We start from the raw sequence: 17206 nt of genomic DNA, 5'->3' as shown, positions 1-17206 counted from the left end.
CGCCCGCGGTGATTGGCGGGCAACAGTGGGGCGGGGATAAAGCCGGCTCTTTGAGATGTGACTGGCTGACTTGGCCTAGGGGGCGGGGTGAGTGAAGACTCGGCTGGGGATTGGTGGGAGAGGAGCGGAAGTCGGTCGCCGGCGCGGTTGGGGCGGGTGTGAAGACAGAGGAGGAGCGTTCGCGCCCTCGGCGTCTGTCTGCAGGTGAGCGTTGCCTGTGCTGCTGTGAGGGGCTCTGGAGTCGTGAACGTTTGACTTTTCTGAGGGGAGACGGGGCGGGGGCCACGCGGCGCGCTCGGGCCGGGGCTCTGGTTCGAGTCATGCTCTCGCCTCGCGAGGGCCGCGCGGGGGGAGTTCTCTGGGAGCGCGCCGCGGACAGGGTGTGAGGGCCGCTGGGGGGACGGGGACCGCGGACGGGATGTGAGGGCCACCGGGGGGCCGGGGCCGCGGGGGGATGGGGGCCCCGGACAGGGCGCGAGGGCCGCGGGGGGACGGGGGCCGCGGACGGGGCGCCGGGCTCGGGGCGCGCTGGTCTGCCCGGTGCTCCGGAGGGGCGTGCTGTGAGCAAGCCTGTCCCTGCCCGCGCCCCGCGCTCACAGCCCGGGCGCAGAGCCGCGGAGCCCGCTGTCCCGTCCCGTCGCTCCGGCTCTGCCCGAAGCCCTGGACTGCCGGCGGCGCCCGGCCCCGGAGCGGGAGCCTGAACCTGAACTGCCGGCCTCCGCGGGGCCTCGGGCCTCTCATGCTCGGCTTTGTTTGGATCTAATTTCACGTGGTTAAAAAAACTTATTTTATGGTTCAAAAAATTGAAAGTTTTTCTCCCCTTTGAAACGATCTGGCTGCAAGAAAATCCGCATTTATGGTCGGCTGCGATTTCTTGGCAATCGTTGGGCATACTTGGGAATTTGGGGGACTGGAGGAAATCTCATTTTTGTCTCGTTTCCTGGTGTGGCTCCGTTGTTGTGAACGCCAGATTTAATGGTGGTTGAAGCTGTCGCGATGTCATGTTCTGCAGACGTTTAATTAAACCTTTATTCACTGACTCGGTGGTGTTCTTTTTGCATGTGAACCTTTTCCCTCTTGTTCCCGGCTTCAGCCGTTGCATTGCCCCTGAGACGCTCGTCAGCCCCAAGCGCTGGCTCTGCCGTGCCCATGAAGACAGCGGCCTGTCCCTAAGGCCTCCTCCCTGCAGCTGGCGAGTCACCTGCAGTCGTAAAGCAGATCGTGTCACTATGCTGCTTAAACCCGCACGGGCTGGTCCTACCTGGAGTGAAACCCAAGATCTTTCCTGTGGTGGAGGAGCCCTGTACCGCGGCCTCCACTGATCCCTCTGGCCTCGTCCGCTGGTCTCCCTCTGGTCACAGCTCTCCAGCCCTGCTGGCTTCACGCCCGCGTTTTGTTGCGCGGATCTTGTTCCCGCTGCAAGGCTTTGCACTGCTCTCCCTCTGCCCGGAGTCTCTTTCCTTCAGACGGTTGCGTGGTCATCTCGTTCTCGTCGTTGGTGGTTCAGCTCACGTGCCTCTCAGAGAGGTCTTCCTGGACCACCCTAGGGGGGAGCAGCCCCTCCTCCGCCACCTCACCCCGCTCTGTGGCCCATTGCACCTGTCAGCACCTGTGGGTTGAACTGTGCTTATGCTCTCTCCTCGTCCCTCAGGGGATGGAAAGCTGATTGAGGGCAGAGAGCTCACCTGGCTCACGCTGACCCCTCCGCATGTTTCCAGAGCTTAGCGCAGAGCCTCGAACATAAGGAGTCTTCAGGAGATGGTGTGTGTGTATGTGTGTATGTGTGTGTGTGAGAGAGAGAGAGAGGAAGGGTGTCACTGAGCTAACGTCTGCACCGGTCTTCCTCTGTTTTATGTGGGACGCCACAGCTTGGCTAGACACACGGTGCTAGGTCTGTGCCCGGGACCCAAACCTGCGAACCCTGGGCCGCTGAAGCAGAGTGCAAACTTAACCACTGTGCCACTGGGCCGGCCCCCAGGAGATTTTTCTTAAAAAGAATAGTCCATCTAAAGTGTTTAGCATAGTGTCTGGAATGTGAAAAGCGCTCAGTAAACATGAGTCATTAGTAGTACGTGGTAAGGAGGAGAGAAGTCTCCGTTCTTAGGTGCTGCTACAGGTGTGCACACGTTCAAAGAAGTGTAAGAAATGCTGTAACAGTGTAGGTTTTTACCCCCTGCTGGCTGAAGAAGTAAGTCTTCTTGAAAGGCCTGCCACACCCCTGCCTCACACCCATTCCTCTCCTGTTTCCCTCAAGTGTGACTACAGCCCTGGACGTGGTGTTTATTTTTCTGTGCGTGTTGGTGCATCTTTAGGTGCACGTGTCTTTAAACAATATACGGTATTGTATATCGTGTTCTACAATTTCACATAAGTGATCTGTATAAAAAAGCGTCGCCATAGCAGGCCCGAGACTGTATGCTTAGAATGGCCCCTGCTAGGTTGGCCCTTGGCTGGTGTCTGGGAACCTGGACTTCAGGAGGGCGCCTGCCAGTCCCTAAATGAGAAGAGTAGCTCTCGGGCCTGAGCTGTTGGTACACGATGTGGTTGATGGTGAACACTGCTTTCCTTCTGGAGGCGGGGAACTTGCTTCTCACCCGGCCCTGAGAGATGCCCGGGGCACCCAGTGACTAAGGAGCTCCCCGGAAGCCGCCGTTTCACACATGTTGTCACAGCTCTGCCGTGGGAGCCGAGCACGCCCTCTGTGACCCACAAGGAGAGCACTGTGGGAGGCTTGTGCCTGGTCTCCCCGGGCTGCTTTGTGCTGTGTCCTTCTCTGTAAGGAATCACGCTGTGCGTCCAACTGTCTGCTGACTCCTGCGAGTCTTCCTGGGGAGTCACCGAAGCTGGGAGGTCTTGCAGCCCCCCGACCCAGTATCCTACTGAATATATCCTGACAGGGCTAGAGCTGGTGAGGCAAGTGAGGCGCAGAATGTCAGGAGGCGCCCACGCTCAGGGCAGTGTGAGTGCCAGCCTCTACCTGCCTGGCCCCGAGGATGCGCGCCTCCAAAAATTGCCACTCTGGACGCCTCGTGTACCCCCCTCTAGGCCCAGCCCCACCTCTGAAACAGCGGCCACCACACTACTTTTGAGGTGCATCTCTGCTGACACGTGTGTAGCTCAAATCTGTTTCCGCTCACTGCTGGATCGCTGTGTTGTCTTACGTGGCGGGCATTAGCCACGTGTGGCTGCTGGGATTTCAGCTGGTCACAATTCCGTAAAGCGATCAGTTCACCTCCCCAGTCACACTTAGCCCGACTGCACCGTTTAATAGGCCCCTGTGGCTGGTGGTGCCGCCTTGGACGGTGTATATCGGGGACACTTCCACCTTCACGAGAGGTTTTGTTGGAGGGTGCTGACATATCTGTTCACCTCTTGCTTGATGTTTAGGTTGTTTCGGGTTTTCTGCTCTCGTGGACAGTGCTGTGGTGCTGGTTGTTGTGTGCGTCTCCTTGGGCACATGCGAGCTTCCCTGGGATCCGCGCTGAGGGTGTGTGGCTGGGTCGTGGGAGTGTTCACCTTTGCTAGATGTTGCCAGTTGGTTCTTAAAAGGATCATCCCACTTCTCATTCCCACCAGCAGTGTTGCTGTTGCTCGGTGTCCTTATTGGCACTTGGCATTGTCCGACTGTCCCATTTTTGTCTTTCTGGTGGGTGTAAACTAGTGGTTTCTGTTTGCGTTGCCCTGATTACTAGTGAGGCTGAGTTGTTTTCCTCTGTTCGTTGACCATTTGCCTTTCTTCTCTGAATTGTCTGTTTATATCTTTGCCTATTTTCCTGCTGGATTGTCTTGATCATATTGAGTGCAGAAGTTCTTCTCACATCTGAGGCCTGTTCATGTGTATGGTGTCTGTTGAGATTCAGAATTTATTATTATTATCGTTATTATTTTAATATCATTAGATGATCAGTCTACTTCTAGTTTGTGTTTTTTGTGCCTTACTTAAGAAATCTTACCCTGAGGTCAATAAGATATCCTACTGTGTTTTCTTCTGTAACTTTTACTTTTAATATTTAGCTTTTTAAAAAACAGACCTGGAATTTAGTTTTGTTTGTTATATGAGGTAAGACTGATTTGATTTTTCCACACAGATAACCACTTGTCCCAGTTCCATTTATTGAGTAGTTCGGTAGTTTTCAAAATGTGATCCCCTGAGAATCCCCAAGACCCTTTCAGGAGATCCGTGAGATAAACTGTGTTCATAATAATTCTGAGGCATTATTTGTTTCTCATTCACATTGTCAGTACAAAAGCAATGGTGGGTAAAACTGCTGGTGCTTTAGGCAGGAATCAATGCAGTGTCTCCAAACAGAAGTAGTAGATGTCCTTGTGCCCTCATCACCACACACTCAGTGTAAAACAGGCATGTTTCACCTGAGCGTGCCCTGGAAGAGGCTGTGGGCGGTGGTAGCTGTGCTAGAGCTTAGCCCTGGAGGAGGCCTAACGCTCTGCGCGGTGCGATGAGAAGTTTGCGGAGGACACGTCTGCTGAGTGCTGGTGGAGGGTGGAGGGCAGGGCATGCGCTTACTGCCACAGCTATTGAATTGAGGTGGAACTGGCGACTTTTTCATGGAATGCCGTTTTTACGTTAAAGAATGACAGACTGTGCTTATTCAGATTAGGATGTTTGGCAGATATTTTCTCAGAAATGAAGGAAGTGAGCTGATCACTTCGAGGACAACTGATTTTTTGTTGCCAATGATAAAATTTGAACTGTCAGAACTTAGACATTGGGGCCGGCCCAGTGGTGCAGTGAGTTCGCACGTTCTGCTTTGGTGGCCCGGGGTTCACCGATTTGGATCCGGGGTGTGGACATGGCATCGCTTGGCAAGCCATGCTGTGGGAGGCGTCCCACATATAAAGTGGAGGAAGATGGGCACAGATGTTAGCTCAGGGCCAGTCTTCCTCAGCAAAAAGAGGAGGATTGGCAGCAGATGTTAGGGCTGATCTTCCTCAACAAAAAACGACGACAACAAACTTAGACATTTGGGAAACTTTTATTCACCACCATGAACCTGACAGCTCATATTTAAAGATTTTTCTGATGAGATCAGTGGTGATATGAACAAATAAGATTTTAAAAATATTGTATGGTGAAATGTAGTAACTAAATAGATCAGTAGCTTCCAAAAGACCAATGCATGATGTTACAAAATCCTGCATGGGTAAAAGATCAGTTAAAATTGTGAGGTAGAAGGGGCCGGCCCCGTGGTGCAGTGGTTAAGTTCACACGTTTTGCTTCAGTGGCCCGGGGATCAAGGCCTGGTTCCCGGGTGTGGACATGGCACCGCTTGTCAAGCCCTGCTGTGGCGGGCGTCCCACAATATAAAGTGGAGGAAGATGAGCATGGATGTTAGCTCAGGGCCAGTCTTCCTCAGCAAGAAAAAAAAGAGGATTGGCAGCAGATGTTAGCTCAGGGCTAACCTTCCAAAAAAAGAAAAGAAAGACAATTGTGAGGTAGACCAATGGGTTTCGATGTAACAGAGTGTGGAAAGCTCCTTCACACAGTTTCATATTTCACCTTGTGACTAACTTTAACATAGCACCACTTGTTGAGTCATGGTGTAGTAACAAAGTAGAATATCCCCAATTAGTTGAAAAGGTTATAACCTCCTCTCTTTTCCAACTGTGTATCTGTGTGAGGCTGGATTTTCTTCATACACTTCAACAAAACAGCGCAGTGCAGCAGACTGACTACAGAAGCTGGTGTGAGAAGCCAGCTGTCTTCCATTAAGCCAGACAGCAGGAGCCTTACAAAATGTAAAACGATGCCATTCTTTTCACTACCTTGTTTTTAAAAAAAGGTAGTTAATTTCCGTAAGATAGGTTATGTTAACATTTGATTTATTAGCTAATTTAAATTAGTTAAATATTTTCTTAAATTTGTCAGTTTTAATTTCCAATTCAGTAAGTATAAATAGATATAATTCCTTTCTTTCCCCATAAACAATAGATCTTTAGAGTCCTCATTAACTTTTTTAAAAGATTTAGGTTTTTTTAGAGCAGTTTTAGGTTTACAGCAAAATTGAGAATAAGGTACACAGATTTCCCATAAATCCCCTCCCCCCCACGCATAGCCTCCCGCACCATCAACATCTTGCCAGAGTGGCACGTTTGGTGCAGCGATGGACCCACACGATGCGTCGTGATCCCGCAGAGTCCGTAGCTGATGTGAGGGCTCACCCCCGGTGTTGTGCGTTCCACAGGTTTGGACAAATGAATGACACGTGTCCATTATTATAGTAGCACGCAGAGTGTTTTCACTGCCCCCCAACCCTCTGTGCTCTGCCTAGCCCTGCCCCTCATTAATTCTTAGGGGGGTAAAAGGATCCCAAGACCAAACAATTTGAGATCCTCTGGATTAACCCATCCTTTCCCTGGGGATTTGTAACCCCTGTCGAGAGCAAGTTCCCATCTAGTCACAGGTCTCTTCCGTGGGCCTGCCTGTCCCTTCCCATGCTGACAGCACGTTGTCTTAAATGTTACCACCCTCTCACCAGTCTTGGCAAGGCGATTCCACCACCTTATTCTTTCTCCTTCCGGTTGTGTTAGTTATTCTTGGCCTTTGTTCTTCCACAGAAAGTAGGACACACACATAATTTTTTCTATTACAAAGGTAATATGTTTAATGGAAAAAATTTAAAAAATACGGAGTTGCAAGAAAGTAAAAATTACCCACTACAGATGAACGGTCAGTATGCTGGTGTACAGTTTTATATTCTGCATGGTAGATGTCTATACACATAAGTGTATATATATGTGCGCACACATACACAGTTTTATATATGTATACACACACTTTTTGCTTATACTTGATAAACATATATATATGTATATGACAAAACAAAACAAAACTTGGGTCATACTTTGTCTCTTATATCCAGCTTTTTATTCGAAGTCTTACTATGAATAGATTTCCACGTCACTTAATGTTCTCTGCATCATCGTTTCTAGTGGCTGCATGGCATTCCGTTTTTATGGATGTGTATTATTTGTGCAAGGATTTTCTGTGCTGAGACTTCAGATCATTCCTTGTGTTCCACTCTCAGACGCCTGACTGCCCCAGATTTCCGTGCTGCTGTCTTCGTGCGCATGCGTGGTTCTTTGGGTCTGCGTCCTGGGAGAGGCCTGGCTGGCTTAGAGTGAGGCCTTCAGTTGTGAGAAGCTGGGACCACTCGGACAGAGGTGGAGGGTTGTGGAGGACGGTGGACAGGACGGATGGAAAAGAGTGACAGTTTCAGGGGTTTGGGTGGAGGAGAGTCCCAGTGAAGTGAGAAGTGATCTCGATGGGGGAGGAGGAGCCAGCAGGGCCATCCTCAAAGCTGGTTGCCATGACTGCATGTGTGAAAGGCTGAGAGAGCAGCAGAACGAGCGAGCGTGGGATGTGTGAGGTGAGGGCTAGCCCCGGCCCCCCGGCCCCTGGGCCTTCCCAGGAGCTTGTGGGAGAGAGCCGGCCCCCCGGCCCCTGGGCCTTCCCAGGAGCTTGTGGGAGAGAGCCGAGGCCTGTGCTTGCAGTCCTCCAGGGATCTGAAGAGTCCTCTGTATTAAGGTCCTCCCTCTGCTGGGCTCCCGCAGGCCTTCTCTGGACAGTCTCATCCCAGGTGCCAGGGTCCTCCAGGGCATGGTGTGGTTTGTGGGCGTCCCTTCTGATGCAGGGAGCCTCCCTTCTTGGGTGCCATGCAGGGCTGGCGAGCGGCGATGGCACGTGGGCAGCTGCAGCCCAGCGCAGACAGCCCTAGAAGCAGCCCTGGGTTCAGAAGGCCACGCTGGAGGCCTGTCCGCTCGCTCCTGTTAGCTGATGGATGCACATGCATCCCCTGACTGTTCTGGGCATCAGCTTCTGCAGCTGTAAAAGGGGGCTCCATAAAACCTGCCTCTCTGGGCCGTGGAAGGGATTGAATTGGCAGCATAAGGAAAGCATCTCCAGGGTGTGCGGACGGCTTAGTAATCTTATTTGAGAAAATAATTTAATTTCATTTGTTAATCATTTAATTAATAGTCCCACTTCAGTTTCCTCATCTGATAAATAGGGATTATAATACATACCTTGTGATCATTAAATGAGGTGAAATGTAGGAAAGAGCTCTGAAATGGTAAATCTCAACATAAATGTTACTGTTCCTGGGCACGTGCGGGTGGTTGCCCCAGGTGTGGACAGGCACCACTAACAACCGCCTGTGGGTCGGAGGTGGTCTGGCCCAGCAGAGTAAGCCGTGTGTGTGGTGGAGAAGGGTATGTGTTAGGCAGCATCAAGGGCCCGAAGGCGAGAGAACGGCCGAGTTGTAGCCTCTCAGCTCATGCCAAGATTAGATTTCAGAATCGGTGTGAGGTCAAAATCACATATATTTACATTGAACTACCCTTATAGCCCCTGGACTTGCTCACAGAGCATCTCTCAGGAAGTCCAGTAGAACCAGTTCCTCTCCCAGATCAGGAGCAGGTTGCCTTTTCTCGGGTTGGGCACTGCAGTTTCAGGTCCACGCTGAACGAGAGCCTTAGCATCACACAGTGAGAGACCGTGGGGACTGAGACCAGCTGAGGGAACAACCGAATCACAACGCCAGCATTCTCAGCTCTCATCTCAGGCTCAATTCAACTCTCCATCCTTTAACAAATATTTATGATCAGCTGCTGTGTGCCAAACGCTGTGCTAGACAGTGGGGAACAGCAGTGAACAAACAGACCATCTACGTTACCTTCTAGTGGTGGGGGCAGACAGTAGAAAAAAGATGGTTTGTGAGATGGGAGTACTGTGGGAGACAAACAAAGCAAGAGGGGTCAGGGGGCAGGAAGTTCTGGAGTGGCCCACTGCAGTTTCAGTGGGGCAGGGGGGAAGGCCTGCTGAGAGGCTCTGATTTTCAGAAGCCCTGCAGGAGAATAAGGAGCCCTGTGGAACAGCCAGTGCAAAGGCCCTGAGGCAGGCAGGAGGGGTCTACATGTTTATGGACAGTGAGGAGCCTAGTGTGGCTGGAGTGGAGGGAAGGAGGAGAGCTTTGGGGATGAGATCTGATGCTGTAGGGCCTTGTGGACCCTTGTGCTGACCTTGGTCTTTCATCTGGGCAAGAGAGGAGGCTGTTGGAGAGTTTTGAGCTGAAGAGACACAAAATATGCTCACCAAGATCACTCTGGTTTCTGTGTTGAGAAAAGCCTGAGAAGGGACAAGGGAGTTAGTTAGAGGACTATTGCAGCAGTCCTGGTGAGAGACTGGTGGCTTGAACCAAGGTGGTGAGAACTAGTTAATTCTGGATGTTGTGAAGTTAGAGCCACCACTGAGTTTGCTCCAGGTTAGAGGAGGGATGAAACAAGGGGAGGAGTCTCGGCATGGCATGGACTCAGTGGGGAGGCCTGTGGGAGGAGCTGGGTGGGGGGTCAGGAGCAGCGTTTAGGATGGGTTAGGTTTGAGGTCCTGCCAGACACAGACACCCAGGGCATGTGGAGGAGGAGGTCGTTGGGTGTGTATGGACCTGGAGCCCGAGGTAGAAGTTCGGGGTGAAGCTCTCTGTTTGGGAGTCGTCAGCGGATAGACAGTATTTAAAACCACCAGATGGCACGAGATCTCAGGGAGTGAGAGCAGGGAGGGAAAAGGTCCAAGGCTGGGCCCCTGGGCCCACCGACATGCAGGGGTCAGATGAGAAGGAGCCTACCAGGGACTGGGAAGGAGTGACTGGGGAGGTGGGAGGATAAATGGGAGGGTGGCCTCCTGGACACAGGTGTTGAACGCAGAGGGCTCGGGAGAGGTGCCTGCCCCGTGAGTTGCCATTGTGCGTTCTGAACAGGGGCAGTTAGAGCTGAGAATGTGAAGTCCACGTGATGCAGTTCCACTGTGTTGTCGTGTTTGAAAACGTACCATTCCAGCAGCCCGCGGGAGTCGAGGAAAGGCGGTTAGAATCAGACCAGCCGGGTGGGAAGCTCCTGTGCTCTGCTCTAGTCCAGCCTGCAGACAGGTGTCCGGGCCAAGCAGGGCTTCTGAGACCCAACATGGCACAGTGGCCTGGGCCCGGGGGGCCTGGGTGTGCATCCAGGCGCTGTAAGCCTCAGTTTGCCCGTCTGTAAATGGGAGCTCTGATAACTTCCACCCTAGTGTCTGTGGATTCGCAGAGAGAGTGCCCCTGAATTGCTCAGCTAGGCCCAGGAACCTCCGAGTCCCTGAACCATTAGTGACCTGTGACTCGCCAGGCTCTGCTGCAGCTTCTCTCCACTTGGGTGCAGGTACCTCTCCATGCCAGAGCTCGGGGTGCCCTGCACGGGTCCACTCACCCGTGCCTCACCCAGAATGAGTCACACCACTCGTCATTCCAAGAAATCTTAATTTCTTTATTGTTTGATTTTTTTGACTCAACAATTTTTTTAAACTTTTTGTTTTTTTCTGAAACGTTCTTGTTGTTATGAGCCTTTTGTTTTGTTCTCGTTAAATGCACTCGACCCAAAATTGGTTTGGCATATCGAAAAGGAGACCAAGGAGGGACTTGGGGAGTGGGGGCGGGGAGGCCCGAATGGACAGAGAAATCAAGGGTGAGAGAAGAGGAACACAGAGACGGCGAGGAAGACACAGGGAAGGAGGTGGAGACACAGAGAGAAAGGAGGGCCAGGGAAACCAAAACCAAAATCAAAACCAAACCCAGAGAAAAAGAACTAACCAGGTTTAAAAGCAAATGAATTCAGGAGCCCAAGGAAGGGAACAGGAGAGGAAACCAAGACCCTTCCTTCTCTATACCGGCCCAGCTGGGTTGGGGGTGTCAAGGCACCAGGTCTGGTTGGGGTGGGGAACACCTGGGCTCTTAAGGTGGCTTTGTGTGGGACTGCAGTGGTGTCCAGCCCCACCAGGTGACCCTGCCACGCAGCTCTGAGGCCTGGGAATCCACCTTGGTGATTCCGGCTGGAATGGGAACCAAGGGACCCTCTCTCCCCTTGATTGTCAGGTCTGGAGAGATCAAACGAGAGCTGGGCAGGGGAGAGGGAGCAGGGCTCCATGCATGCCTCCAGTCCCTTGGGAACTCTCCTACTCCTCCCCCCCAAACCCTTTCTGCCAGCCCTCTCACTGGTGTCAGAGGCAGCCTCCTCCGGCTCTAGCTGGGCTCCTGCCTGGGTCAGGCCAACTCCTCTCATCTCCTGCCGGCCGCCCCTCCCCACGGTGGAGCTTCTGGCCTAGCGAAGCCTAGGAAGCACACGGAGCTGTCTCCTGCTCTCCTCACAGAGCCGCCTGGGCAAGACCGTCCCCATGCTTACTTCTCATTCCTGTCCTGACTCACTTGTGGTCTTCTGGTGAAAGAGTTAAACCTTCCTACCAGAAAAAACCAGAGATGGAACCCAACCCTGCCTTCTCCACACACCTGTCCCCCTATGCAGGACAAACCACCATCTTTGGTCTGACCCCTTCTCCCCTAACTGATGGGGACAAACCAGCCCCAGCTCCCCAGGAGAAGGGAGGGGCTTTCTAGCAGCAAAAAGGGTCCCTCCAGCCACCTACCTTTCCCCCAGTTCCTCCCTAGAGCCCCTCTCCCTTAACCCAAAGAAGTTCATGGCAGCAGCAGACTTGAGACCCGAAGATGTTTGGAAACTCATGGCACTTGTGAGAAAAGAGGAAAGAGCGGAAGAGACAAGGAGGGCTCAGACCCAGCCCTGGGAAATGGCAATGACAGGCGGGGCTAGTGTGGCAATGGGACTGTGCTACCTCCAAAGAGCTGGGGGTACTGGGAAGGCCAGGCTGAGAGGGTGGGGAGGCCCAGGGGAGGTGCTCAGGAGACTGCCCAAGCCTGGAGCCTCCAGGGTCTGCAGGTTTGGGGCGGAGCCCCCAGAACGTGGGTGTCTTGACCGCAGGCCTGTATCTGGCTTTGCCTCCCTTGTGGGAGGGTGTAGGGTGGGGAAGGTGGTCTCTCACCTTTGCTCTCCTGCCCCAAGAGAAGACCATCTCACCACTCCCAGCCCCTCTCCTCAGTCATACCCACCACCATTGAACCCTGCCGCCCTCATCCTCCTCCCCCATCAACCTCTCTAGGTGGGAAACCAGCCCCTTCATCCCTAGCCCAGAGTCCCCAGGAGCAATATACAAGAAGCAGGAACTCAAAGGGACAGCACAGCCATCTTGGCAAAAGCATCTTTGGGTGTGAGGGTGCCTCCCCCGGGCCAGTGGGGAGGGGACGGAGACAGGTCCCGGTCCTGGGGCAGGCAGTGAGGTACACGCCCCAGGAGGGCTCACTGATGCCAGGAGCAGGAGGCGACAGACGGGTGCCGGGAAGGAAACGGGTTCTTTGTTTCGCTGTTGCTTCTAGATTTTGTTTTCCGTCTCTGGATTGTAAAAAGCTGCTCTGGCGGCCCGCCCACCCCGGCTGGGGATGCACATGTACACAGAGAAGTCCTGGCTGCCAGGCCCGGCGGCGCCGCTCTGCTCCGGAGAAAGCCCGGGCTGGCTGGGCCGCAGGCTCCCGGTGGCTTCAAGTGATGAGATTTTCTTTTTTTCTTTTTTTTTGTCTTTTTTTTTTTTCTTTTCCATTTCGTTGAAATATTTACAGCAATGGGGGAGGAGGAGGAGGAGAGAGGAAGGGGTAAGAGGGCCCCCTAGGGAAAGATCCAAGCCCAGGACCCACTCCCCAGGGAGATCCAGACCCAAAATCTGCTCCCCAGATAGCCGAGCCCACAGGACTGGGAACTGCCCAGATATGGCCACCCCTGTGGGCTGGGGGCCCTGCGGGGAGTTGTGCTTCATCAGGAGTCACCCCAAGGGAGGGGGTCATTGGGTGCACTTGAGGGCTGAGGGGGCAGGCTTGCTGGGGAGGCAGGGCAAAGAGCAGAAGAAAGGAGCTTCAGAGAATGTTCCACCTTTAAACCACCAGCCACAACTGCCCATTCTGCTCACCCTGGGGCTTTCTGCCAGGCCAGAGGCCACAGTCTCCAGAGAGCAGGGAGCTATAGTGCAGGAGGAACCTGTCCATCTGTCCTTCTGCTCCCACTGCTCCCTCTGGGTGCAGCTGGCAGCATTTCTGGCTACAGAGAGGAGCAGCTGACAGGTTCCATCCAGCAGGGCCTTTGGCCCAGGGAAACCAAAGCCCTCATTTCCCTCCAGGGGGTAGGAAGAGTAGGGGGAAGGGGGAGTTAAGAGTGGGCTGCACCCTTCCAATTTCTCCTTCCTCACTCCCCTGGGGACCTCTTGGCTCCTCCTCACTCTACTTCCCCCAAATCGAGCTGGTGCGCATGGCTGGTGGGAAACCCTGTCTGTGAACCTTGCACCTCAGGCCCCCATGGCAGAGTCCCCGAGGGGCCTGGAGGGCCCACGGCTGAGGGGCGCCTGGAGAGAGTGGCCCACCAGCCACTGCCTCCATCAGTCTCCCTCTCCCACCAGAGCCCGGCCCAGGGTTCCCTCCCTGGCCTGGGCCACCAGCCCCTGGTCCGTGAGGTCCCTCAGAGACTGGTGACCAGCTGCATCTGCCCATCCCCATCGGGTCCTGGCCCCTCGAGACCTGGGGGCGCCAGGTAACCCTCGTGGCTGGGCCGCCGCACCTGATAGTAGCCCTGCAGGGGGTTCCGGGCCACCAGGGCTGGTGGGCGCGAGGTGTAGTAGATTTCAGGGGGGCCAGGGGGCGCAGGTGGGGGTGGGGGCAGGGCCTCACTGGGCCCTTCGGGGCTGCTGTCCGGGTAGGTGGGCGAGTCCCGCAGGTTGGCCCCGCTGGCATAGAGGGAGTCCCGGCCCGGAGGGGAGGAGAGGGGCCGGCTGGTGGCCCCATCCTCCGCCGTGCAGCTCTCTGACTCATCCAGATCGCTCTGGTACAGCACCGACTGGGCCCGGGGCAGCAGCAGCGGCTCCTCCAGGGCTTTGTAGAGAAGTTCGATCTCTGCCCGGTCAGCACCCCCGGGCCCACCCGCCTCTTCCTCGCCACTGCCCCCCGGCGCTGGCGGCACAGGGGGCTCAGGTGGCGGAGGGCCCTTGGCGCCGCTGCCGCTGCCACGCAGGTTGTTGTGCACCAGCTCCGAGATGATCATCTTCTCGAAGGCAGCAGCGTCAGCCAGATTCCGGCCTCGGGGCGGCTCGGGGGCCCCGTCCCCTGGAGGGAAATCCCCGCTTCGCAAGGAGTAGCTGTTGTTGAAGTTGCCGTTGAGCGGCAGTGTGTCCATGCCGCAGGCTTCCCGGCCGCCCAGGGGGTGCTCTGCAGGCGGAATGGGTTGCTCAGGGGCGCCGGGCAGCGAGCCCCACCGATGTGAGGAGGGGGGCTGCTTTCCCCTCGCTTTCTGGGGGCTCACCCCTGACCCCAGGGACTGGGGGCTCCTCACTGGCAGTGGGGACACCAGCTCAGCAGCAAGTTAGTGGAAGCGGGTGTGGGGACTAGTTCCCCCAGAGTCCCCTCCCAGCTGGGGTACAGTCTCAGCTGTGTGAGGAACCCTGGGCGACCAGGTCCCTTTCCTGTGCTCGGACCCTTAGCCCCTGCATTCCCCACCTGAGGCCCAAACACACACCCTCCATCAGCTGCCAGGCCAGAGACAGTGGGGGGCACTCAGTTCTCTTCCCTAAGTGAGGCCATCTGAGGGCCCACTGTGGCTTTCCCCTCCCGGTCTTGGAAATGTCACCAGAAAGAGTCCTACTTACTGGGTTCCCGGTAGCTCCCTGCAGGTGCCGGCCAGGAGGAAAAAGAGAGAAGGTGAGAGTGGGCTTGGAACACCGAGTTCAGACCCCTCGGGACGCAGCCCCCTGCTCCCCGACCTGGGCTATCGCCCTCTCCCAGGTCCAGAGTTCTCACCTGGGGAGTTGAAGACTGGGGGCGAGGAGGGATTGAAGCCCACCGACTCGGCAATGAGGGTGTTGTAGGGGCTGGTGCCCCCACGGGGCTGCAGCACGGGATTGGTCAGCAGGTGGTTCCCCATGGTACCTGCCCAGGAGGTCAGAGGTCACAAGGCGGCCGAGAGACATGGGCCTGGGAGTCTCGAGGGCCTGAAGCCAGAGGGGAGGGACGCCGCCTCACCTCGGTTCAGGGTGGGGGTGCTGTTGATGTCTCCTGCCATGAAGGAGGACTCCGTCTGTTTCCTCACGGTGTCATTCCACATCCTCCGGATTCGGCTCTGGGGACACAGCCCAGAAGTGAGGGGGCCTTGCCGCCCACCCTCCAGGACCTCTCTGAGACCACTCACCTGGGGGAACCACCAGGGACCTGGTCCCAGTGCTGCCCCGCTTCTTGAGCTCTTGGGTCCAACACTCAGCCCCAGGGAGCCCTACCTGGTGCCCTGGCCCCAGCCCGGATACCTGGGTCCCCGTGTAGTAGCGGGTGTTGCTCCGCATGGCTGAGGTCTTGAGCGAGCCGTGCGCGCCCCCCGGTGGGGAGCGGATGCAGCAGTAGGAGTGCCGCAGGCACTTGCTGTACTCCTTGTGCACCTGGGGACGAGGACAGACAGTTGGCAGCAGGCGCCCACCTCTGACGTCAGGAGCCTTACTGCGTCCTGGCTCCCATCCTTCCTTCTCCACCCCTGCCGAGTTTCCCACCCACCCATCCATCCTCTCAACAGAGCTTTGCTGAGTATCCTCCATGTGCCAGTCGTGGCTGAGGCCCCAGGGGAGCCCAGACAATTCAGACGTGAAGCCCTGCTGTGGACAGACACATAACACAGACACAACATCAGTACGTGATGTGGACGTCTGATGGCGTCAGGCGCTGCGAAGAGAACTAGGGCCAAGAAAGGGGTTAGGCTGTGCTGTCGGGGTGGGGGGAGTTGTGATTTCAAATAGATCAGGGGAGGCCTCACTGAGAAGATAGTTCAGCAAAGACCTGAAAGAAATAAGGCAGTGGGCCCTGCTACCGTTGGGGAGAGGCAGGACACACATCCTAAGGAGGGTCCATGTCAGGTGTCGGAAAGAGCAGAGGAGAACGCGGCGGGAGGACGGAGGAGAGGAGCGGAGGGGGCCTGGGGGCTCCTGAAAGTATGTCGCTGTCACTCTGTGTGAGGTGGGGCTGTGCAAGGATGCTGCCTTTGACTGTGTGTCCTGGGGGCCATGTAAGGATGTCACTGTCCCTGGGTGTCTGATGGGGGCCAGAGGACAGCTGTGAGTAGAACAGGGATGCAGTCAGGCTTGCAGCCGGGACTCTTGTGATCGCTGCCTCCTTCACTCCCCACCTTAGCCTTACCCACCTCACTGCCCCCAGACCAACAAGGCTCTGACCAGCCCCCACTGCCTCAGGACAAAGTGTGCCCATGCCTTGCTCAGACTACCCTGCTGCAGTCCTGAGCCGCCCTCCTGTGTGCTCTCTCCACAGCCCTCTGCTTATCTCCTTCCTTTATTTTTTTTAAGACTCAGATTTTAACATATTTTATTTAAAAAGGAAACTTTCTGTCACCACGAAGCTCAGAGTTCATCCCATGACTTATTCAAGGGGAAGCGTGCCGTCTGGGTGGTGCTCAGAGTCCTCTGCCTCCTGGAGGGCCGCCACCACACCCTGCCCTGTGCTCTCCCTGCTCCCCAGTCCTTCCTTTCTCCTGCCTCAGGCCGCTGTGTCCTTTTCTTTTCCAGAACCCTCTTTGCCCCTGGCGGAATCCTCCCTGAGCCCGAGCCACACCCCCCTCACAGCAGACAAAGGCCCCACCCCACGCGCCTCAGCGCCTCACCTTCTTCTGTAAGGCGCAGTGAAAGACAAAGATGAAGACGCCCTGGAAGGCGTTGAAGGTGGTGAAGAGGTAGGCCATGACCACCGACTCCTTGTTGATGAAGAGGAGGCCAAAGGCCCAGGTGAGGCCCAGCAGGAAGAGCAGCGCGATGGCCCCTAGGGCCCAGGATCTGGGGGAAGGACAGGGACGTCAAGGCCCCTGCCACCTGAGACGCCTCCCCACGGCCCTGCTGCGGCCCTCTTCGGGCGGGCCTGCACGTGGCTGCAGACCCACCTGGGGAGAGGAGGCCTCGGGGGGATGGCTGCCGGGCTGCACTTCTGCCCAGCCTGGGCCGAGGGGCAGGCAGAGGTCGGGGTTCGGGGCTTTCAGAGTGGTAAGTCGTTCCCAGCTTCCTTCATCTTTTTGGCCATGTTTCCACCCTTAAACTATGTTTTGCTGCCTGTTTCTCTTTAAGTTGCCCATGATGGACTCACCTCTGGAACTCAAGCCTTGCTCTAAGCACTTATGTCCTCTAAAGCACAGGTTGGATGTGCTAATGCCCTGTTTTCTAATACTTGTTAAGGAGATACATAACAAGCACAATAAAACACTGTCTTTGTCCTTAAAATCACATAGTGTGACCCAAGAG

The 17206-nt window shown here is 55.4% G+C and overlaps 1 protein-coding gene and 1 long non-coding RNA gene across 6 annotated transcripts in view; one reads left to right on the top strand and one right to left on the bottom strand.

The window, feature by feature from the left end:
* The first annotated feature begins 67 nt into the window (after positions 1–67).
* On the top strand, positions 68–17188 carry LOC138925137 (uncharacterized). Its single transcript, XR_011440928.1, has 2 exons — positions 68–204; positions 16484–17188. It is a non-coding gene; the product is annotated as an uncharacterized lncRNA (long non-coding RNA).
* Positions 12442–17206, bottom strand: part of ADGRL1 (adhesion G protein-coupled receptor L1) — a 38334-nt gene continuing 33569 nt past the window's right edge. For all 5 annotated transcript variants that reach the window (XM_023645227.2, XM_023645225.2, XM_023645226.2 and 2 more), the window contains 6 exons: positions 16579–16747; positions 15224–15352; positions 14946–15042; positions 14724–14852; positions 14573–14590; positions 12442–14135 (listed from right to left, as the gene is read on the bottom strand). In XM_023645227.2, coding sequence (XP_023500995.1) covers positions 13393–14135; positions 14573–14590; positions 14724–14852; positions 14946–15042; positions 15224–15352; positions 16579–16747 — 1285 coding nt within the window. In that variant the 3' untranslated portion in view covers positions 12442–13392. The remainder of the gene's footprint in view (positions 14136–14572; positions 14591–14723; positions 14853–14945; positions 15043–15223; positions 15353–16578; positions 16748–17206) is intronic.

This window comes from Equus caballus, chromosome 7 (assembly GCF_041296265.1).
Source record: "Equus caballus isolate H_3958 breed thoroughbred chromosome 7, TB-T2T, whole genome shotgun sequence".
NCBI classification, from domain to species: domain Eukaryota; kingdom Metazoa; phylum Chordata; class Mammalia; order Perissodactyla; family Equidae; genus Equus; species Equus caballus.
This window is presented reverse-complemented; position numbering and strand designations above follow the sequence as displayed.